Source organism: Hippocampus comes, unplaced genomic scaffold, assembly GCF_001891065.2.
Source record: "Hippocampus comes isolate QL1 unplaced genomic scaffold, H_comes_QL1_v1.1 scaffold46, whole genome shotgun sequence".
In the NCBI taxonomy this organism is placed as follows: domain Eukaryota; kingdom Metazoa; phylum Chordata; class Actinopteri; order Syngnathiformes; family Syngnathidae; genus Hippocampus; species Hippocampus comes.
In genome coordinates, this window is record NW_017805780.1 from 355,316 (window position 1) to 377,520 (window position 22,205).

At 47.8% G+C, this 22,205-nt stretch overlaps 2 protein-coding genes across 4 annotated transcripts in view; both read left to right on the forward strand.

The window, feature by feature from the left end:
• The first annotated feature begins 1,671 nt into the window (after positions 1–1,671).
• On the forward strand, positions 1,672–7,487 carry LOC109524759 (surface protein). The gene is made up of 6 exons (XM_019884850.1): positions 1,672–2,557; positions 5,168–5,466; positions 6,397–6,465; positions 6,845–6,896; positions 7,197–7,233; positions 7,330–7,487. Exons 1-6 carry the CDS (start codon positions 2,167–2,169, stop codon positions 7,370–7,372), a joined length of 891 nt encoding a protein of 296 aa, XP_019740409.1. The 5' UTR covers positions 1,672–2,166; the 3' UTR covers positions 7,373–7,487.
• Positions 7,488–16,042: 8,555 nt separating this feature from the next.
• Positions 16,043–22,205, forward strand: part of LOC109524750 (retinoic acid receptor alpha-B-like) — a 32,913-nt gene continuing 26,750 nt past the window's right edge. The window contains exons 1-2 of one of the 3 annotated variants that reach the window (XM_019884837.1): positions 16,045–16,535; positions 16,815–17,131. In XM_019884837.1, coding sequence (XP_019740396.1) covers positions 16,933–17,131 — 199 coding nt within the window. In that variant the 5' untranslated portion in view covers positions 16,045–16,535; positions 16,815–16,932. Of the gene's footprint in view, positions 17,132–22,205 lie in introns of all 3 variants that reach the window. The other 2 variants (XM_019884838.1, XM_019884839.1) reach the window with 2 other exon arrangements.

Genomic DNA, 22,205 nt, shown 5'->3' on the forward strand with positions numbered 1-22,205 from the left:
GAAAGTTAAGACACGCTGGTCATAAGCAATGTTGCATTTACGTTGATCTACTGACAGTCCTTGACGTCTTTGTCACATTTCGGCTGTAACGCGCTCGACTTTGGAGTCAGCCGATCCTCCATGAAGCGTCTCCAGTCGGTCCCGAATGCCGCTGCTCGCCTCTTGACTGGTACTCATCAGAGGGAGCAGCTGACTCCGACTCTGGCCTCCCTTCACTGGCTCATTTGAGAGCGCTTTGGAAGATCCCATCATTTGTTTTCAAATCTTGAAGTGGCCTGGCCCCACCTGACCTCTCTTTCCCTTGATCCCTTTGACTCGTTTTCATCTGTGAAAGGGTCAGATTTGTTTTTTAATGTTCCCGACTCTTCATATCATGTCAGTCAATGAAATGGACCGTGAACTATGCATCTCAACTTTAAACCACATGTTCTATATGATGTATGCGTGTGTCTGTATGAATGTGTTTCCAGCTTTCTGCCATGGAGTTGATTTCCCCTCTGTCGAAGTGAGACTTGACGGAGGCTTTTTGCTGCTCGCACCCCACCACAGCTCAGGAGGCTCTCATTACACTGACTGCGGCGTTGTGTGGTTTTTAAATAGTTCACTTGTCAACCCCCCCCTTGCGCAAATCCATCTATTTTGGGCATGGTGTGCAGGGGGAAGGAACAGACAAGTCGACGGTCCCTCGATCAGTGCCTGGGCTTGCTCGAAATGCCTCCCTTACTGCAATCGGCGTGATGGTGGCGGTGGAACCACGTGGCCTTATTCGGCGCATGTTGGAAATGATCGGGTATCTCGGAAAATGGAGGCCAACAATTTGGGGCACAGATGGCAAAAACGCGAGGCATCACTCTTCATCACAGTATACGAAACCTTTTGAAATGAGCTGTGAATGCTTGTTGACAACACACAGCCGCATCAAAAGTGGATAAGAGGGTCCCAGACACCCAACCAAGGATGTGCCCGGCTGATGTCATGGCCCTCTGCGTTGTGGGAGACTTGAAGCCAGTCTCTCCGGAACATCTCCCATTGTACCCACCCATCCATGTTCTTCTCTTCACAAGGGTCCCAATGTACCTCGTATTGCTGTGGAAGTGACTCGGGGGCCTGGGATCCAAAATAGCTGGCGCTAAATGACCTGGCCTCTGCAGTTAGCTCGGGTGGAGGTCAATTGGCAGATGCCCGGCAAGGTGGCACCTGGAAATAGGTGGTTTGCTCTCTTTTAGGCATGAGCGCAGTCGACCTCACTCGCCTCACTCGGTTTGTGGCCACGCATGACTTTCACAGTGAAGGACTCTCACTCACCTAAAAGACTTTCTGCCACCAAATGGACACGGGTCAAAGAACACACCCTCGCGACATCGGAATGCCCTTGGTGGTCCATCGTAACAGTGACGTGCTAACGGTGGTTTGTGGCCACGCATGACTTTCACAGTGAAGGACGACGCGGTCCATCACGGCTGTGGAACTGCGCTCGTCGAGGGCCGCTACCCTGCCGCATTTTTGAAGATGTTTCCCTCCAGCGACACACCCGAGTCAAATCATCCGGCTCGTTATCCGTCACCTGAGGGAAACCTCTCAAATATGTGCGATCGTGGCGGACCGCAATTCGACACCGGTGCAGGAGATACAAGGCTTTGGTATTGAAAAATCTCGATTTGATGAGACGTGTGAAAAGCGGTGATCTTCACCTGTTCCTTAGAAGCTTCCCTTGAATCAGTCCCTTTACCCTCGGTGACTTCTGAGCGCAAGCCTGCCTGCCAACATTTGCCCCTGTCAGTCAGTCTTAAGCACCCCCCACCCCCCGCCAAGCCTGTCTTATCATCTTACCCCATGGGTTGGTCTCACACTTTTTCACTCTACTTCTGCCAGTGTCCGACCGGTGGCCGAGAGCTCTCGTAAAAGTGAGCGCTGAGAACTGGGTTCCAAATCGAGGACTTTTTGGTGACTGTTGCCTGGAAACTGGGAAGACGTACCTGGAACTCAGCTTGGAATATTTTCCATTCACAGGAGCCGGGCTGTCATTGCTTCACTGTGTAGTGGGCCCCCAGAGTGGCTTTGACTTTGTCGTGCGCGTGCCTGTTTGTGGGCCCCAACAACAGTTGCGGACTCGTGTTGTGAATCCGGGTTTATCCCTTCTTCGCCGGCTCAGTTCTTTCTACGGACATGGCGTCTTTAAGAAGTCTGATTCTTGCGCTGCTGATGGCGCTGCTCTGCTCCTTCCACGCCCCGTCGGCTCCTGCGGCCAAAGCGCAAGATCTGCCGTTCCGCTCTGAGCAAGGCCTGGTGGCCGACGACGATGATGATGATGATGATGATGATGATGATGGAGATGATGATGATGACGACGACGACGATGATGATGACGATGATGATGATGATGACGACGACGATGACGATGATGACGACGACGATGATGACGATGATGATGATGATGATGATGATGATGACGACGACGATGATGATAATGATGATGACGACGATGACGACGATGATGATGATGATGATGATGACGACGACGACGAAGACGATGATGATGACGACGACGATCATGAAGGTCAGTTCATGTGAATGTGCACGGAAGAGCTTCGATGTCAAAGCGCTGCCTTCCACCCGGAGTTATTTTCACGCTACGATAACTCCGCGAGGAGACAGCGAAAAGGCGGCATGACTTCATTGTGACACTGGCTTCATGGGTTTGTGTCGTCAAGATTTGTTGTCTTGAGTTGCCTCTTTGTGTTAACACGTACCCAGCCTGCTTGTGCTGCCGCTGAAAAAAACCAAAAAAAACCCCAAAACCAAACGCATCAGCCGTCACTGACCTTGAACGACAGCATGCGGCGTGTTCCAAGTCGATCCGTGGTGGAAAGCAAAGCCCCCATTTTGTTTCCTCTGACTGTCAAATCCATCTGTGACGTAGCAAGGATCTTGTCGCTGTCATGTCAACCCGATCATCTCTGTGTCACTGCTCATGTTTTCCAAGTCGCTCTTCCGCCACTTTGGAGCTCACCGATGTCCCTTTCTGTCTCTTCCACTGTTTTTCTTTTCCCGACTGAACTTATAGAGTTATGAGCACTTTGGGGGAATTGAAGTGGCCCACCTGAAGCCCATCGGTCCGAAGTTCTTCGTACACGCCACACTAGCTAGGAACTTGGAGACTGCAGAAGTAATTTCTTGAGAGAGAGGGCGAGAGAGCGAGAGAGAGGGGGAGAGAGAGCTTGACAGCACAAAAAGACCATTTTACGCCCCAGCCTGTTTTGGACAACAGGCCCGTACGGGCTTTGTCTTCGAGTCTTTTAATTTGGTTTCAGTATTGGAAAGAATGCTTCCTCCTCTGGGAACATCCTTTCTGATTTTTATTTGTATTCTTTTAATTAATTTATTTTTTTTCAATTGGATTGACCTGCATTTGTGTCTTGTTCATGTGAGTCTACAGAGAAAGAGAGACTGATCGGAGTTCGAAATAGACCGAGGGAGACTTAAGCTTGAGGGGAGGTGCAGGGCAGCCACTTTGGAAATGACGAGAATTTTCAATGAGAGTCATTACAAAATGACAGGCTTTACACCGAATCGTATCAACGTCGAAAAGATTTTCTGGCACGCCAATCGTAGCTTTCCAACAATCGATCGAACGTTTCTCTCTTTCTTCAGATCTCTGTATCTCTCGCTTTCTCTGTAGAACATCTGTTCAACAAAGAGCCCTTTTTTTTTCCAAGCGCTGAAATAACAGCCAATTGTAATGCAAACATGGAACCTTTTATGGGGGGGGGCTTGCAATAATTAAACCATTTTCAATGCAGTACCTTTGTGACCTCAAAATGCTTGTTTGGCACTGTAATAACTTTAAAGTGATTTTAAGGGCATGTTTTTTTGTCGTTCATTATGATTGATGAAAGGAATTGCTGCCTGGCCTTCGGGGAGAGAGTATTTGGGAAAAGAGAGAAATATCGAACAACTCTGTTAAATGTCAACTTGTCAAGAGATGATTTTTTTTTTTTTTTGTGGTTCTTTTCCTCTTCTTGTTCTTTCTTAACGAAACACTTTGGTGTCGACTGTGAACATGTGTGGTCGAAATAGCCATCGCCGCTGTCCATATGTCTTTAAGGCGACTTGAAATCAATCAATAAATCAAGTGCACACAAATGCAAACCGTGACTAAGCGCAGCATTTTTATAGCACTCGGTGCATGCACCGCGGCCTGTCATCGTGCGGTTCGTCTGACTTGTGGCTTTGTCACACGTCATTTGTCTTAACAGCCGTGAAGGCGCGACTCACGTTTTAATTGTGACGTCATAAATTCTTTCATACGCGATTTACAAGGCGCTAGATCCGATTACAATCAAGGGAATCGCCGAGGAAATTCAAGGTGAGTTGTGCCCGTTGGACAAAATACTCGCTGCAAGTGGAAAACTACGGAGCCTCAGAGGTAAAAATTACTGCGGGGGGAGAACGGACTTTCGGCGCATCAACGACTATTTTGTGCGCACAGACTACTTATTTGTTAACACTAATTAACACCGATTACTACTTTGTGCGCACGAATGATTACAGCGTGCGCATGAAGAAGCGCTGAACCTGGAAAAGAGATTCACAAATCGAGCGCACCTTCACAAACTCGCTTCTCACTGACCTCATCGGTGCCTTCAAAACTCCACAAATGCTCGCATCTGACGTGTTTTGTTTGTTTTTCACTTGATACCAACATTAAGTCGTGAAAGGTTTTCATTTGGTATGCGTCCACCGGTACCCGCGGTCCCTCCCAGAACGTCGCGGTTGCCGAACAATAAATTGGAGCGCACCTCCGCCAGGGAAAGCGAGCTGGCTCTCAAAACAGCCTCTTCCAAATGTCTCTCGCTGAAAATGATTCCGTACCATGCCAGGCTTTTCATCACGTGCGTGTAACCCACTGGTGTCAAAGTCAAGGCCCGGGGGGCAGATCTGGCCCACCACATCATTTCATGTGGCCCGCGAAAGCAGCTCAAACATGTCAACTTCCATGATCCTTTCTAAAATGTCTGCCAAAATGTCAAATTCTCATATGTAATACATAAGAGATCTATTCTAAGGATTTTCTTGTTACCAAATCCCAGCGTCAGCACGAGGAAAGCCGCCGGCGTTTGAGTTGATCACCAGAAGATTGTGTGCTGTATGCTGACCATACTTGCAGACGACGACCGCGATGATGACGGCGATGTTGACGACGACGATGATGACGGCGATGGTGATGATGATGACGACGATGATGACGGCGATGGTGATGATGATGACGACGATGATGACAACGATGGTGATGATGATGACAACGATGATGATGACGATGATGATGATGACGACAAAGATGGCGATCATGATGATGACGATGATGATGACAACAACAAAGATGGCGATCATGATGCTGACGACGATGACGATGACGACGGCAAATACCACAGGGGCTCCGTCTGCGCATACTGCGAAATCTGTGAGGTAAGTCCACCTCTGACAAATACGCAAATAAACAAGCCATGTGGCACCAATTTTAAAATAAGAGTTGACCACAAATGAAAACGACAAATCCTTACCACCCCAAATCGCATTTATCCACTTGAAGACTCAAGAGTAGGGATGGGCAACTGGCAACCTGCCAGACTTTGAGCGGCCCCTTGATTCATTTTCAAAAATAATCATCACAAATTTTTTTTTCTGACACACCCAAAATTGTGGGGGAAAAAAAGGTGACAAATCCAAACTATTCACCAATATTGAAAGAAAAGTAAAAGAAAACATCTGCGAATATATAAATCCATGGGTGCTGAACAGCGAATAGGCAGGGGTCGACTGTAGCTCGAAGTTGTAATATCACCAATCACCACTAGATGTCAGAAATGTTTTAGTAGGATTTCCACTCGGTCTTCTACTGTCCCCACACTACAACGTGATTTAGCGGACTTGGAAGCATATGCAGGACAACAATAGTACTTCCACAGTGTTCAAAAATTTTGAATGAGTTGATTTTTTTTTGGGTGAACATTTTTTTTTCAAAATGAGGTCCTGCACTTAATGTTGATTTCTCTCGTTCAGTAGTTTTGCGCCACACTTGAATGGTCATTTGTATGCAAGACGGCCCTTTGCAACGGAAAGAAATGTGCTTGCTTCAAACCCCTCGGCGTTGGGTTGGGATAGCGGACCTTTTATACACGCGTTGAAAAACTAAAATGAGTTTCGAGCATGCGTTTTGCCTGTCTGCCTGGATTTTGTCCATGTGTAAAATAGCATTTCTCTCGTCCATCCGGTTCGCAGCGCGCGGTCCGATGAGCACCGATGAAAAATCGTGAGCCCCTCCGGTTGCCGATCCCTGCCCTCTCGGTTCTGTTATCCGAGCGATGTGACTCTTTGGCGCACGTTGTCTCCTTTCAGCACTGCGACAGCTGCGATAAATGTCCTTGTGAAGAAGGAGACAAGTCGGAACACTGCGATGACTGCAAGGTGAGGCAATTCCGGTAGCTTCGCCATCAGCATGTTCTCAACCTTGCTGTTATTTATTGCACCGTAAATGTCAAAGCTTTGAAAAAAAGCACAATTATCTCAAAAGGGTGGAAATAACCCAATGACAGCTTAACAATAACTTATTCACTGTCCTCACATCATCTACGCCAGCATTTTCCTACACTGAAAAAAAAAAAAGTCCATCCGATCTGCTTTAGAAAAAAAAAGAGACAAAAAAAAAGTCACTAATACGTGTTTGACGCAAACTAGATGTGTGAGATTCGATCTCATTTGTCTCCATCAGTTTGGGGGCGGACATCTTCGGTGGCAGCGCAGCGCATTGCGACTTCACTGATGATTTGGTTCATTCTTTTCACAGATGTGCCGTTTCTGCCACGTGTGTCCCGCATGTCGAACTGTTTGCCAACCCGGTGAGTGACTATAAAACTGGCCCAGCTCACTTTTTTGAAAAGAAAAAAAAAAAAAAAGTCGAGTTGAATGATGACTTGATCTCGCGTCACAGCGAACCGCCGAGGCCTCCCGTTGAGTCTCTTCCTGTTGGTCATTGTTTTGTTTCCGTTCCTCGTAACTGGGAAAGTAAATTCCTCGTGTGTTTTTTTACATACTTGGCCAATAAAAATTGGATTCTAACTGTGATCAAAGAGGAAGATGTTTTCATGGAGCAAGTGACGTGATGTTCACAGTAACACGAAGAATTCTGTTTCCTGCAGGGGGCTTCCTTGACAAAGTGACCGGGTCAATCTACAAGTAAGTCGTTGCAGTCTTTTCGTATCAACGTGCGATGAAGTCATTTCCAAATCGCATTGATCGTTGCGTGGAATCTTTTTGCGCTTCAATCCACAGGACCGTCGCCGATGTCTTTGAAGAGGATGACGACAACAACTGACACCTGCCCTCATGTGGCTAATCCAAGTGTCATCTTCACTTCGAAATGCTTTATTATTATTATTTTTTTTTTGGATCACTTACTTGGGAACCTCACTGGTGCCTTAACAGAAATTGTGAAAATAACATCTTAAATGTATTTATGCTATTTGTTAAATGATAAAACAAAGCCCCGCTGTTGAGAAACAGCAAATAGCTTATCCCACTGGAATGCTGCAGTTGTTTGTTTCATGTCTAATAAAATCATTTTTTCTTCATATGCGTGTATTTGTAATTGACACGTTTAAACCGTGTTACATGTTCATGTCTTGACATCTCTAAATGTTTATACTATATTCTACATCGTAGTTGGCGGCCATTTTATCAGAAATGGTTACAACAAACTATACGTACAAATTCGCGACGTCGCTCAAGGTACATTGTAATGAGGTTCGACTGCTTGTGTTCCATTTATTAACTTGGAGCACTCAAATATCTGGTGATGTGTTGAACAGTGAAAAATGAAAGGCCCCTTCTGAAATTCAACTTTTTGAAACAGGCTTAAAATCAGTCAAGAAAGCAATTCTACATCGTTTGTACTGTCTCGTTAATTTCGTCAACTTTTTGTTCAAGGTGTCAAGGCAAACAACTGATGCTTTTTCCAAGTTTGGGGCTCATTTTTCGCCCTTTTTTAACTAACGTTGCGGCCCGTGGCGAATGTCATTTTTTTTGTTGATTTTCTGTTTTTGTCATGTCGTGGGCCGCTGAAAAATGGAGGACGGGCCGCAAATGATATTTTGTTCGATTTCAAGGGAAAGTTTCATTGACATGGACTGTATTGTGAGTGACAAGTCAACGCTCACGTGACCACAACCGTACAAAGATGCAACCACCAGGGGGCACCGGAGGACAGTTTTCAACATGGCATGCTGTGCAAAGTAGAGGCGTCGTGTGTGTGTGCGCGTGTGTGAGTGACAGACGGGTCTCGTTTCTTGGTTTTGTCACTTCAGGGTGTCTTGAACAAAACCTGTTTGGCGAGCGGGAGTCCCAAACCACGTGGCTTGTCCTCCTCAAAACAGCGCCGCCAGGATTGAAGCACTCATCAAAAGGTACAGTGGCACAGTCTGCGCGAGGCTCATCGCGTGAGAAGCTTGAGGAAGTGGCTGCTGAGAACGCCGCCACCGCAGCCCTGCGGCAACGCTGACACTCGAGCCTGCGGCGTGGGCCCCCTTCGCCCGTCGTTGACTTCCACTGAACTTTGGTCACGCGGGGCTGGTGCTTCTCAACCTGTTTTTCAGCGACATCCCACCCGTGAAATATTTTTTTTTCAACCAAGTAGCCTACCCCCCCTAACCAGACAGAATGTTGTGCTGTTATTGTCTGATTGACTTATCAACTTTGTAGTCGTTTCTCTTGAACGAAATCCTGTAAAAAGATAGAACCAACAAAAGATAAAATATTTGAGTTGATCACACAGAAAAATGTGTGCACATAAAATGATCAACACAAATGTCTTCCCCTGGAATCAGAGGAAAGAAATCATTCACAAATTTCAAATCAAGTTTTCAAGTGATTGACAGCTGACGCCACCAAATTGAATCGCCTACAGAATAGAAAATCAGTTCATTTCCTGAAAAGTTGACACAATTCAACGGTTACTTGTAAAGGTTTTTGAGTGGATGCTTTTTGAATATATATATATATTTTTTAAACCTCACGTAGACCCTGGAGTGCCTTCACCTTCCGCCAGGGCTAAACGTCGCTTTCTGACAAAGATTTGGTCCAGATGGGCGATAGCCTCCTCCCGCAAAGGTCGCGCTGGGTCATGCTCGAGCGGTGGAACTGCAAAACAAGAACAAGTTCAAGTGTCAGGATGGCGGCACCGGTGTGTGTGTGAATTGTGTCTGGGGTCCAGTGAGTGAAGCGTGACGGCAGAGAGCGGTTGGTGAAACACACATTTTGAAAGTCTCGCAAGGTGTGTAAAATCTCCATGGCGAATGTAATTAACACAGCGACGTCGGGATTATTCAAAGATACAAAATCCAGTTATCTGTTCATAAGCAGCATTGAGACTGTGTTCCACAACACACACACTGTGCCCAGCAACTGACTGTAATCCCGATTGACAGCTCGCCTTCACGCTTGAACACACCCCGACTTTCAAAATGGATGCAGAAGGAGCGTTTTACGCGCACACACGTCCGCACACCCCAACTAAATGGAGTCTCGGTCGAGTGCGGCTGAGAGGAGCAAATGTGAACCAGGGAACTATTAGGAGGTGGGTGTGGAGTAGCATGTGGAGGAGTCACACAGATGGACCAACAGACGCCCAAGCAGAGCCATTTGGACACAACTAGCGATGGGAGCAACGAGACTGGTGCTCCGAATGCGCAAAAGTGTCAACGCCGGCCCGTATTGGTGTGTGCAGCGCTTTAACAAAACAAAACAAAATCAAAAAATCATGCGAGCAACACAGGAAGTGTATCGTTTGGATGTGCCTCGCCAAATTGTGTTTAGAAGGAAACAAACCATATGGAGACGTGTTGCGGGTTGGTTGGATGGGGATGATGGACGTGTACCTGTGGCTGTGTCATAGTTTTGCCTTGCTTCTACAATGCATCGTTCCAGAAAATGTTCACAAGTCTAGAAATATTTTGATCTTCTGATGCTAAATCAGGTCAACATTTTCCTCCTTTGGGCCCTGCTAGTTTGTCATCAAATGATTCGACTCTTTTCTCTTAAGAGGTTTGACTTTTTTTTTCCAGACAAATTAGATGGAGATGACGGTCCCTGTCCCTGTGCCATTGTCGCACGTACTGTTGTTGTTTTCGCTCGGAGTACGACAAGGACAAAATAAGATGCCGCAGAGCGTGCGCGATAAGACACAGGCAGAAAAATGATTGGGAGCCCAGTTGGGTTGTGATCAGCCACGTTGAGGTGTGAAGTCGTGTTCGGGGGGGTGGGGGGGGGGATGGAGGCAACGCGGCGCCCTCTTTGCAAAGATTGAGTGTCGTTTAAAGCGAGTGGAGAAATGATGTAGACTGTAGAGGTGACACATAGCTCCTAAGGATGCTCTCGCCGCCGAATGCCAAGTATGGCATTAACGCGCGCCGAATACTAACGGCCGGTGGCGGCGAAGAGCCGAGCCGGCTAATGACCGGATGTCACCGTAATGGCGTGTCTCCATCTCGTTGCTGTGCCTCAGCGGGACACTTAACTCTTCGTCGCTGCGGCTCTTCTTCCTTCTGCCACCGTGCGACCTTTCTGCCGAGGCTGCGGGGGCAAAAGCCATTTCGCTAATCGTATTCTTCTTTACGGCTTTTGATGTAACCTTGAAGCTATATGCGATATAGTGACAGATTGTGACGTTTTTTGAAATCCCCCCCCCCAATGGCACCGCAATAGAGATGGCTCCTGTGGATACGACTGCACACATTCAGACAGAATGGACCCCTGTTCTTCTGAGATCTTTTCTCGGTCCACAACACGAGTGCGAAAGCAGGAAACTATCTGTCATCGACGCGGCCGTTTCACGGTGATCATCAGCGGCGGCCATTAGCCCAAAGACATTAGCCGCAGCCATCATCCAAGCTATTAACTTCTCTTTCGGCTAAAAGGCTAGCGTCGCTCACAGAGACTCATTAAGGTGAGGTATGGCGAGATGCAGCGACGGCCGGGAAATGAAGAAAGAGGGAGGGGACCAGAGATGGCTGCGAGAAATGCAGAAAGACCCAAAGAGAAGACGCGCTCAAGACTGCAAAGGAGGCCTTCCATCATTCTAATTGTTGGTGGTGTCATTTGCCAAGTTGGAAGTGCGAGCGATAAGCTGCTCTCTCTGGGAAGCAGCGCTTTATGTTCATGAGATGACGGAGCTAGAAATCGTGTCCGCACGAATGGAACGGGATCCCTGCGACGTCTGACAGCTTGCTGAGCTTATCCACATGGTCGTGTTTCAGTCAAGTCGATGTAGACGCAGACCAGGAGTGTGCAAACGCATCCAGAAAAAAATGGTCTTTTGTGAAACACGCTAACGTCAGTCAAGAAAGCGCTTTATAGATATCGTTTGGATTGTCGAGTTCATTTCATCGGTTTTCAGTCAGAGGTGGGAAGCCAAATTTTGGGGGGGGGGGGCAACAACCCTCTATCTCACGGAATAGATCAGGCTCTACACTGAACAGCAACCGAATCTCATCTTCACGTTCAGAACACCCTGATGCCCCCCCCCCCCAAAAAAAGAAACAACTGTGGGTAGGCAATGTCTTCATAAATCAGCCAATAAGCACAAAGTGGTAGAAAATATTTTTGTGTCTACGATTGAAGCCGAATTCGGCTTCTAAAATCTGCGTCGCATGTTATGCAAAAGTATGAAATGATTCGTGCAACGATCCGTGAAGCTCTGTTCATACATTGAGGAATTTCTCTTCTTTTCACTGATTCCCAAGTGAGCCACAGCATGGCACACGCACGCCACCTCCCAGAAAAAGCCCCCACACAGAGCTGGATGTCAACAGGATTATTTGGGAGCCTGCGTCGGGTGTTCGCTATGTAGGCCAGGGGAAAAAAAAAAAAAAAATGCAGCAAGCGAGGCATGTGCCTGTATTGTTAATAATTCAGCGTCTTTTTTTTCTGCCTCCATCTTGCATGGATGACACAGACTTGAACAGAAAGAGGGGGAAAAAAACCCAACATTGCCCCAAATTTCTCCATTGTGGGACACATAAAGGTGATCTTATCTTATCTTATCTTATCGTATCTTATGTATGTTTTTCTCATCTCGGATAACCTCTCACTTGTATGTGGCAAATTGATGGCCACGAAACGAGTATTTTCCGTGAGGAATAAAAGGCCGACAATTTTTGCAGTCATGTTTGAGGAACAAGGTGAAAAGAGGAAGTGTCGATGATATTTTGGAGAAGGATGCTCATTCTTATTGACTGCCACGCAGACACGTGGGGAGCACTTGCACAACCTCACACGTGTCGTAGTGATGCGCGCGCCGCGTGTTCCGTCACTTCTCTTTCCAAATGTGTTTTCTTTCTAAAATGTCTGCCAAAATGTCAAATTCTCATATGTAATACATAAGAGATCTATTCTAAGGATTTTCTTGTTACCAAATCCCAGCGTCAGCACGAGGAAAGCCGCCGGCGTTTGAGTTGATCACCAGAAGATTGTGTGCTGTATGCTGACCATACTTGCAGACGACGACCGCGAGCAGGCGTCAGAAAAGGGAAGAAGAGGAAGTATACGACCTGCAGAGGCTCATGGGAATTTTCAGTTTAGATTTCTTCACTGAAAGCAAAGATATAATCCGGACACTTCATTCTTCACTCTGAATAACTGAAAATCTGAACAATAAATGCATCCTCTTCATGTGATAAGCCACAGATAAGACAGCCAAATGAGCCAATTGACCTATTCTTAACATTTGAGACAAGGCCTCGTATAATGAATAACTATAGATAATAATCATTAGGATTAGAATAAAGAAAGGACAAACGGACTGTAGATCCTCCTGTATAGCAAAAATTGGCTGCTGTTTTACCAATTGACAGTATGTACATATACATAGGTAGGAGACAAGTGGGAGGAGGGGCATCGGGAAGGAGGTGGGGATAAAGAAAGGGCGCCGAAGCCGCGTATCTTAAAACAATGGGCTAGCTGTCAAATATTGGGATTCCCCAACATTTCCCAGTTTGGTGAGGCCCCGAGGTCTGCATTGACAAAAGCGCCGCACACAACATCGCTTGTTATGTACAGCAACCATGAGACGTTCACGCTTTCGTCCGTGTCTACAGGGTTTATTCTAACTATAGCCATCAGCGGAATGATGTGACGAATCTGGAAAATAATCTGTGCGTTCACTTTTTATGCCAGATCGAGGGTCGATGTTAAAACCCCCGTTGATCCTAGCGGCGGACAATTTTTGGAGCAAGCTATGCGGGGTTGTTTGAACTTCAACAATAGGCCAAAGTGGTCACACACGCGCGCGCGTGCGCAACAAAAACTGTGCCATGTTTTTATCCACATTATTGCCAGCGCACATCACTTCCACTGCAATAAATGGGGTCACAGACTGCTTGCCGAGAGCTTTGTCTTTTGGCCCGCAGACCCAAATTCTCTGCCCTCGTTTTTGTACACCATCGCCTCTGTTTGCTTGGAAATATTCATGTCAAATGCAAAAGACACTTTGGATGTAAAAAATACATAAGAATAGATTAAAAATAGGGACCCGTACGTTTTTTTTTTTTTTAATCTCTATGTTTTCATGTATCTCTCTGTAATTCAAATGTCATGCATCTGGTTCCATTCTGACTCATTGGAGTCGAGTGCAGTTGCTTATTCCAACCGCTGGATGGCGAATGTCGCATGAGCGCGAGAGAGAGAGAGAGAGAGAGAGAGAGAGAGAGAGAGAGAGAGAGAGGAGGCCCACCTCAAAGGAAGAACCAAGAAATCTATGCCAGGTTCGAAACGAATATTTTAAAAGTGCAATCTAAACCGTAAGTGTCCTAAGAGGTCCGAAATTCTCTTGTCAGGAGTGCGATTCTGCAAATGTATTTGTGTGACTTTTGAGAATGCCTCCCCTCGCCTCTTGACGGGTACTCGTATAAAGAGGGAGCGCATCACTCCTACTCTGGCATCCCCTTCACTGGCTCCCTTTTTTTTTTTCAAGAGTTCTTTTGAAGATCACCAGGATTTGTTTTCCAATCTTGAAACGGCCCGGCCTCACCTGACCTCTCCGGTGCCAAAGGTCTCCATGGGACCAGGCACTATTCGAGGTAGCGAGAACCAAGCGGAGGCTCTGAGGGGACGGAGCCTTTTCCGTTGCCGCTCCCTCTCTTTGGGATGAACGTTGGGCGAGCCTCCCCCTCGCTGCCCATCTTTAAAGCTCATCATTTGAATTCTTTGCCTTTGGACTGGACTCAGCCTGAGACTTGCTTTTCGGTTGGACTGTTTTGGTGCTTTCTACTCCCTTTGTGATTCGTTTCTTGTTTGAATCCGTTTTTTTGTGCTTCATGTACAGCACTTTGTCGAGAGGCGGCGGTTGTCTGAAAGCGGCGGAGAAATCCACTTGAGTTGAATCTGTTTGTAACTTGGTTTCAGGAGTATGCGGATGACATATGGACATGTTGCCATTTCTGGACGACACGTGACATACACGTGGAATCATTTCCGGATGAAGTCGTTCATCTCTGTCTGCAGCAGAAATCTACGCCGACCGGACCTTTCTCGATGATGGAAATGATTTCAAGTGCCTTGCGTATGGGGTCACTGTCAATACGCGTCGCTCTCTCGGCATGGCGTGAGACCGCCGATGTTGGAGTCAACCATGGAAGATTTTCGACATGTCAATGAGCGTGAATGTTGTCCATTTTTCTTTTCACCTTCGACGCGCACACAGTTTGCCTTCTCCCTGCCTTTCTTTTCCCATCAATTGGCATTTGTACATCCGTGCGCACCCCCGCTGATGGATCCTGTCCCCGTTGCCCGGTCCTCGTCTCCGTGCCGTCCTCTTTGAAAAGTTTAACCTCGTTGCAGCACAGCTGTGTGATGAATAATAGAGGACTGACAGTTTCCCTCAGCATCTCCGTCAGCTGGAAAACGCCTTTATCTTCTTCTCTCACATTCCCTCAAGCCTCAGCTTCATGTCGTTGGGTTGCGTTCCGTTCCTTCTTTCAGCTGACCCGAACTGAAGTGCATTCTGAACCTCGAGACTTACACGGGTCAAACTTGCTCACGTCGTACGTGGCGCCGCGCCGATGACCTTCGAAGCATCACAAATGCTCGGTCGTTCGATTGGTCACCAATGGACGTGATCAGGCGCCTGTGTCGAACGCGAGGCCCGCGGGCCAAAGAGCGCCCTCCACCTCATTTGATGCGACTCCCCAAAGCGTGCTCCAGCACCGCCAAACCAAACGGGATTTTCGGTCCTACCAATAATAACTGGCCATATAGCTAGCTAGCTAGCTAGCTAGCGATAGAAAGACAAAAAACAGTTGGAATGACTGCTTGCTGTGTCTGCACGCTTTCAATCGTGTCAACTGATCACATTTTCTGGTTTGTCTGTCCGCACCGCCGCGGCTTTCTGCCCTCATACACTTCTTCATCTTTACGCTGATTGTTTCCAGTCCTTTTGCTTGTTTTCCAGCCCACACTTTCCCTCGTGGGTTGCCATAGATTTCATGTCCACATTGATGAACGGGCATCGATGAATGTGATGTGTTTCCCCTTTCACTGTTCATATTTGAACCAGCGGCTAATCAATAAAGGGAGGCCTTGAAGCAAGAGCATTGATTTTTTTTTTTCATTTGAAAAAGATTTGAGGCCGTATATGGCTTTGTGCGCATGCGCGTTTGTGTGCGCGTGTGTGTGCGTGTGCGCCTTTTTTTTTTTTTTTTTACATTGTGAAGTCAAAAAGGGAGAACAACTCGACAAGTAACAAGAAGAAACGAAAGACATGTTTTCAAATGTAGGGAGTGAAAGTAAAACGTCATCAGAAAAGATATTCACAACACAGACACTCCAAATACTACTGGAGCATAGTTCACTTCGAAATATTTGTTGTGTTACTTTCCACCACTGCTAATGTGTTACGAAGCTAAATTTAGTTGTTGACAGTGGCGGATGGGTGGCGCTCGTGTTCAGCTGGTGGGGCGGGCGGAGGGGGGGCAGAGAGAGAGAGAAGCGAGAGAGGGAGAGAGGGGGCGAGGCCAACGAGTACAGGCCGGAGGTTACCACAGGACACCGCCGGAACGCAACACAAAAAGACATCAACGAGACGAAGCGTGCCGGCTTGCGTTGCGCTCTTCGGGCTGGCCGCCATTGCACCGCCGGACCAAAAGTGTCTGTCCCCATTTGACGCGTCGCGGCAGTTTGAAAGTGCGACGGCCCGCGGGGCGTGGGGGGCTTTTCTGCCTCGGCCGCCGCGTGGACTCGTTGAACCGGAGCGAGACGAGCGGCGCGCGCCGCCGACCGGACTGGACCTCTTGACTTCGAAGCGGTCCGTGAGCCACTTGGAGCTCCCGCGGGCGGCCTTGGATTGAACCGACCGCACGCCGCTCGCTGGCTTGCCCGGCTCGCCGCATTTGGAAGCCCGAAGAGCGCTCCGGCTTAGAGGAATCGACGGACGTTTTTCTTTCGGTCTTTCTTTGATTTGTTTTTTGGAAAGATTTTCAAATCGGAACCAGGTACGTTCGGACTCCTTCTAAAGTCAACACACACCACGTGTGTGTCGGTCGACGTGTAACGCCATCCCGATCGTGATTTTATTGTGGTGACGTCCTTGAATTTCCACGCACTTGTCGCACAGTGAATGTAAGAACAACTAGAAAGAGTGAGAAGAAGGTATAAATGGGTGCCGCGATATTGTGGGGGAGTGTGACAAAAACCGCGCTTCGTGGAGGGTTGAAAGGTCAAAAGGACGGGTCATTTCACTCTGTCCCTTCCCCCTCTTCTTCGCCCATCAGTGCACTATGAAGATGTGACCTGCCGTCTCCCTCCCTCGTCGGCTTTCATTCTGGGTGTTTCTTCCTGCTGAAATACCGAGAAAGCAAAACGGCGGCGGCGGCGGCGGCATTCGCGGGGATGTACGAAAGCGTGGACGTTGTGGGTTTGAGCCCCAGCCCCCGCAGCCCCAGCAGCGGCTCTTTCCTGGGCATGGACTACTACCACAGACCACCGGGCTTGGAGCCCGAGCAAGGACTCCTGTCCGGCGTCGGGGGGCTTCAGAGGCCGTTCGGCGGATCCCTGGTGAGCGGCAGGCACTGGAGCGGATCTTGCCACTGTGAGTCAGTCGCCTTGATGCTTTTTTAAAAAAATGTTTTCAAAACGTCCATAATTACAGGGAGACGTCACTTTGTTCTCCTGAATGGATATTTGAGACAGTTGAGTCTGAAAACGTGTTTGAAAGCGTGGTCTTTTTTTTTTTTTCTTCAAAATTTATGATGAAGGTGACGAACTCCTTTCATCGAGTGCCCTTTCCAGACTCGAGCTCTCCTGTCCAGAAATAAGCGATGTGTATTTCACGTTCAAGCAGATGGAAAATACTTTGTGTACCCTTGAAAACTAGCATTGACAAAAATTTCATGATGAAAGCATATTTTTGTTGACGTCGCCAAACCACCTGAGCCAAGCGCCATCTTGCGCGGTCAATGAATTGTACTTTTAGTTGCCCAGCGCCTTTTTACTTGGTCACTTGCTCAATCACTTTTATCTTTATTGCTCTTCTCAACGTTCTAAAAGGGACGTCATGTGCCAACGAAGATTGTAGGCTGGCTGTCTTTCACTCAAGTGGCCTTTTTAGTTGATCAACAACCGCCTGCCCTCAGTTAGCGCCACATCAAGCAACAGCCTGAGCGCGACTTGGAGTGCTTTTCCTGCAAAGGAACTGTCGTTACACAATTACTGTTCGACACACTTATGTTGAGTTTTCAGATCTGGTTCATTGTGTCGTCGTTATGACCTCTGGGATGACAGCAGCTGGAAATGCAGGTTTTGACCTGAAGCTCCAGATGACGTTCCTTTAAACGAAAGATCAATAGTTGTCATTTTATGTCGGAGGTTTTCCTATTTGTACGGATTTCATCCTCCTAATGTTGCACCCCACCGCGTCTGCGCCCGTTCGATGCTGCGTTGCAAGCCACTTTCCGCCTCTCAGAATCGGACCCGTTCCAAAACGTAAAACACAGAAGAGAGAAAGACTTTTAGGTATGCTAGACATTCCAAGTGATTCCCGAATTCTTTTGTAAAAGCCTGCCCGTTTTTTGAAAAGCTGACATTTACCGGGGCAATGTAATCCCATGTTATGCTGCTTATTGTCTACAGCAGTGGTTCTTAATAAGAACTTTGTGATAGGTACCGAACCCAACCAGTTCATATGCACATTCATCGAACCCTTCATTAGTGAATTTTTTTTTAATTTTGTTTTTTTGGGTGGGGGTGGGGGACAAATTCCGACATAAAAAATGCATTTATGAAAAACTGAAAAAAAGTAAACACAATTAGTATCAAAATTATGTGTTTTTTTTAATTGTGGACAAACTGAACCAGCCAGTGATGGCCAAGCGGGCGTGTCATAACTAATTGACACGTTGCGTCGGGTTTGTCTTAACCTCCATGGCGGAGGCTCTGTCGAACCCCTGAGCCCGATTCATTGAACCCCTGGGGTTCGATCGAACCCCAGCCTAAGAACCACTGATCTAGAGTGATGTTTTGACCGAGATCTCATGTTGTTTTTTTTTTTTTTTTTTTAACGTAGGACCAGAGTAGGCATATTGGGGTGGTCGATGGGTGGGGAGGTTTGCCTCCCGAGTGTCTGTCTGTGTGTCTTTGTGACTGGAATGATGAGCATCAAGCCGGTTCAAAGGTCAAAAGGCCAAATGGACACAGGCGCACATTCGTATGCGACAACCGCTCTTGTGGTTTGCAAGCAGTAGCCGTGGGACGGTACTTGGATTTGTGTGTGTGTGTGTGATTCAGAGCAATGAGTCACTGACAATTGGGAAGTGACCTACATCTCTCCCTCGCTTTATCCACCTTGTATCTGCCTCCTTTCTTTCCTGTGTCAGCTGCCCAGTCATCAGTTTTCCGCACTGAATGACCCCCCGCCCCCTCGCAGCCCCCCCTTCTGCAGCCCCCCTTCTGCTTGGGGCACAAAGGGGGCGCATGTACACAGGGATACACACACTACATGGATCCTCTCGCACTCACAGTTTGCCTGGGAATGTGAGACTACACTGACTAAGTTTGACCCGAGTGTGCGAAAAGGGAGGAGTTGAATAGTTGCGTGTCGATGTCGATATCAAATGGGCATATTTGCAGTGTTGTGGAAGTGCAAGTGGGTTCACGCCGCCGTTAGATTCAAGATAAAAGCCTGGCGTAGCAAAGCTGGTTAGGAATGAATTTGTTCTTGGCAGAGTCCTCTGCTGTAACTCGCCTCTTTTCTGCCCCGGAGTTTAGCTGAGATGGTCTCCGTTTGCATGTTGAATCTTTCTCTTTTTTATTTTTATTTTTTAAATCAGTTGGAGATATAAAAGTGCATCAGTCCACGCAGCATTTTTTCAATGGCATTTCAATTCAGCATCAAATCGGTGCCATTTTCTTCCATTGAACATGACATGATTACTCTGTGTTGTTTGTCTCATACATCCACGTCTGTCCAAAGACCCCTGACGTAGGCCGCCTTTACGAAAGGATCAGGGCAGTACGAGCGGAAGGAATTAAAGATGGGAGAAACTGCCGGGGTTGGAATCCAGAATAGCTTTTTTTCTATCTGTCTATCTATCAATCGAGAGAGAGAGAGAGAGATGTATGAACGTATGTATGTGTACTCGTATTTATCTGGGCAGGAATAACAGCAGAGTCAGCATTCATTCCGTTGAGACCCAACTCACCAAGCCGCGACGTTGCCCTTTCGGAAGTGTGCATTCCCAAAGCCGTTGCCATTTTACATCTTGAAATTTTCCGATCAGTTTTACGACAACGGTCAAGATGGCCACGACGGTGACGCCTGTCGGCTTCAACACAAAGAGGCGCCAGAATTGTGAATTTGTGTCTGGGGTGGCTTTTTTTCACCAGCCGCTCCTCTGACTCCTGTGCTTGACTTTTGGCGTGGTCGTTACAGTCGTTAAGGAGCTTTTCACTCGCGCGCGGGAGTTGAAAGTCCTGCTTGAGAGGCTTGCATTCATCACAATGAGACAGAAGCAATGAAATGATGATCCAGCTCCTTTGCGATTGCGCAGTCGTATTGGTTGCGTAATGCCGTATGTGAAGGCTGACCTTTTGCCCCCAAGTCCCGCGAAGCAATGCTGAGGAGGTGGCCGGAAAACGAATACACCGAGCCACAACTCCGTATGGTAGCCGTACAGCAGGAATAAAAACAAGGCGGCAAGATGTGGATGCACCCCAGGCTGGCCTTTGCCGCGGTGCCAGATCATCTCAGCCGCTGTTTTGTCGTCAGCGCGGTTTTCCCTTTGCGGAAACCACGGTCCACTTGTTTCTGACGCATACCCCGAGTGCTCTTTTCTGCCGGAAGACCTGTTGATTGATCAACAGGTCTTTTCAATGAATCTCCCAAGTCGCCCTTCCTTCTGAGTCATGCTCGTTTATTTGGGGTCTCCAAACTCAGTTTAAACGGCACCCAGTTGTGCCGTTCCAAGACATTCTCCATTGCTGAGGCCAAGGATTTTCAGCCCCAAGTGATCAACTCTGTTCATGATCCACCCATCCACCTTGTAATCTGCTTCTCCTCACGAGGGGCGCGCGCGTGCCGGAGCCCATCCCAGCTGTCTTCGGGCAACAGGCGGACGGGGTGGAGGGCAAGACCCTCAACCGGTTGCCATCCAGGCGCAGGGCACGCAGAGACAAACGACAACCCTTGGAGCTTTTTTTTTTTTTAAACAGCCTGCACAATAACAACAGGATCTGGTTGCTTTGCAAAATTTTATCAAGTTCAAGATCCCCACTCACACTGACCTGAAGAAAAATGGCTGAAATCACGTCATATCCAAAAATGATGCGCGGCGCGCCAGTATTTGGTCGTGACGCCAAGTAAAGAATGAGTCACGGCCGCGTCTCCCCCAGCTCATGTGGAGTCTGCAGGTGTGGCTTGAAAATCAACGTGAAGCCAATGTTTCTCCCGTTGTTGCGCGAGCAGCTTTGGAGCTTGAGCAAGAATTCCGCTTCTTTGGAAAGTGTTGACTCGCGTGCCAGAAGCACACGAGCGCAAACACAGTGCGAATAAAATGTCAGTTGGGCAGCCGGTGGAACGGGAGCTTGCCCGCTCAGGATATGGGAGAGCCCCCGTTTCCACGTGTTGTTCCTTTTAGCTGGAAGAGAGTAGATCAAGGGAGGGAAGCTCAACCTCTCGATCGTGGAATGTCTGGTATGGTTGCCAAGGTAGGGGGGAGGGGACAAGTGTGTGTGCGTGCAAGTGTGTCAGGTTAGAGGTTAGTGCAGGCAGAGGCACAGGGAAAGGGGGAGAAGCAAAGGGATTGTGTTTTTAATCTTTCGGGTCATGACCTTGGAATGTGTCACACTCCATCATTGCCGTGGCTCTGAACACAAAGCAAAAGGCCAGAGAGGGTGGAGACAAATTGTATGTCGGCTCGGAAAAGTTGGAATCCATAAGGAAGGTCATCACCTTCCATGTCCATCAGCAAGTCCTGCTTTCTTTGGCACTGTACGTTGAACAGATGAAGTGGCAAAGCGTGCAAAATGCTCCAAACAGGCTCACACCCACACCAGATAGTTCCTTGCCAGTTCTTGTTAGGAAAAGTTGGAATCCATATGGAAGGTCATCACCTTGCCAGTTCTTGTTCCTTGACTGAAATCCAGTCGTACTGCACTTCAAACAAAAATGACTGTGACTCGGTGTCTCTTTTGCTGTCTCTCTGACCACACTTGGGGGGGGGGATAAAAAACAAATATGAGTCCCGCGACCGAGATCCCCACCGTCCCTCTCTGAACTGCCGCCCGGTGCCGAAGGTCTGCAGGGGACCGGACGCGAGTGGAGGTAGCGAGAACCAAGCGCAGGCCCGCGCGGGCATGGAGCCTTTTCCGTTGCCCCTCCCTCTCTTTGGAACCAACGTTGGGCGAGCCCCCCCCTCGCTGCCTGTCTTTCCAACTCGTCATTTTTCTTCTGGCTTTTGGCTTCGCACTCAGCCTGTGACTTGATTTTGAGTTGGACTGTTTCGGTGCTTTGTACCGTCTCCGTTTGGAATGGATTGTTTGTTGCATGAATTGTTTTTGCTCCTCGTACGGCACTCTGGATGCAGCGGCGGTTGTTCTCAAGTGCTCTCGAAATACACTTGAGTTGAGTTGAGCCGAGTTGAGTTCCCGCCAATTCTAGTTGCGATTTG

Excerpts from the sequence above, each read along its gene's own strand:
- LOC109524759 (XM_019884850.1), top strand. The coding sequence starts at position 2,167 with ATGGCGTCTTTAAGAAGTCTGATTCTTGCGCTGCTGATGGCGCTGCTC. Across the intron at positions 2,558-5,167 it reads TGACGACGACGATCATGAAG|ACGACGACCGCGATGATGAC; the intron begins GTCAGTTCATGT and ends CCATACTTGCAG. Across the intron at positions 7,234-7,329 it reads GTGACCGGGTCAATCTACAA|GACCGTCGCCGATGTCTTTG; the intron begins GTAAGTCGTTGC and ends TTCAATCCACAG.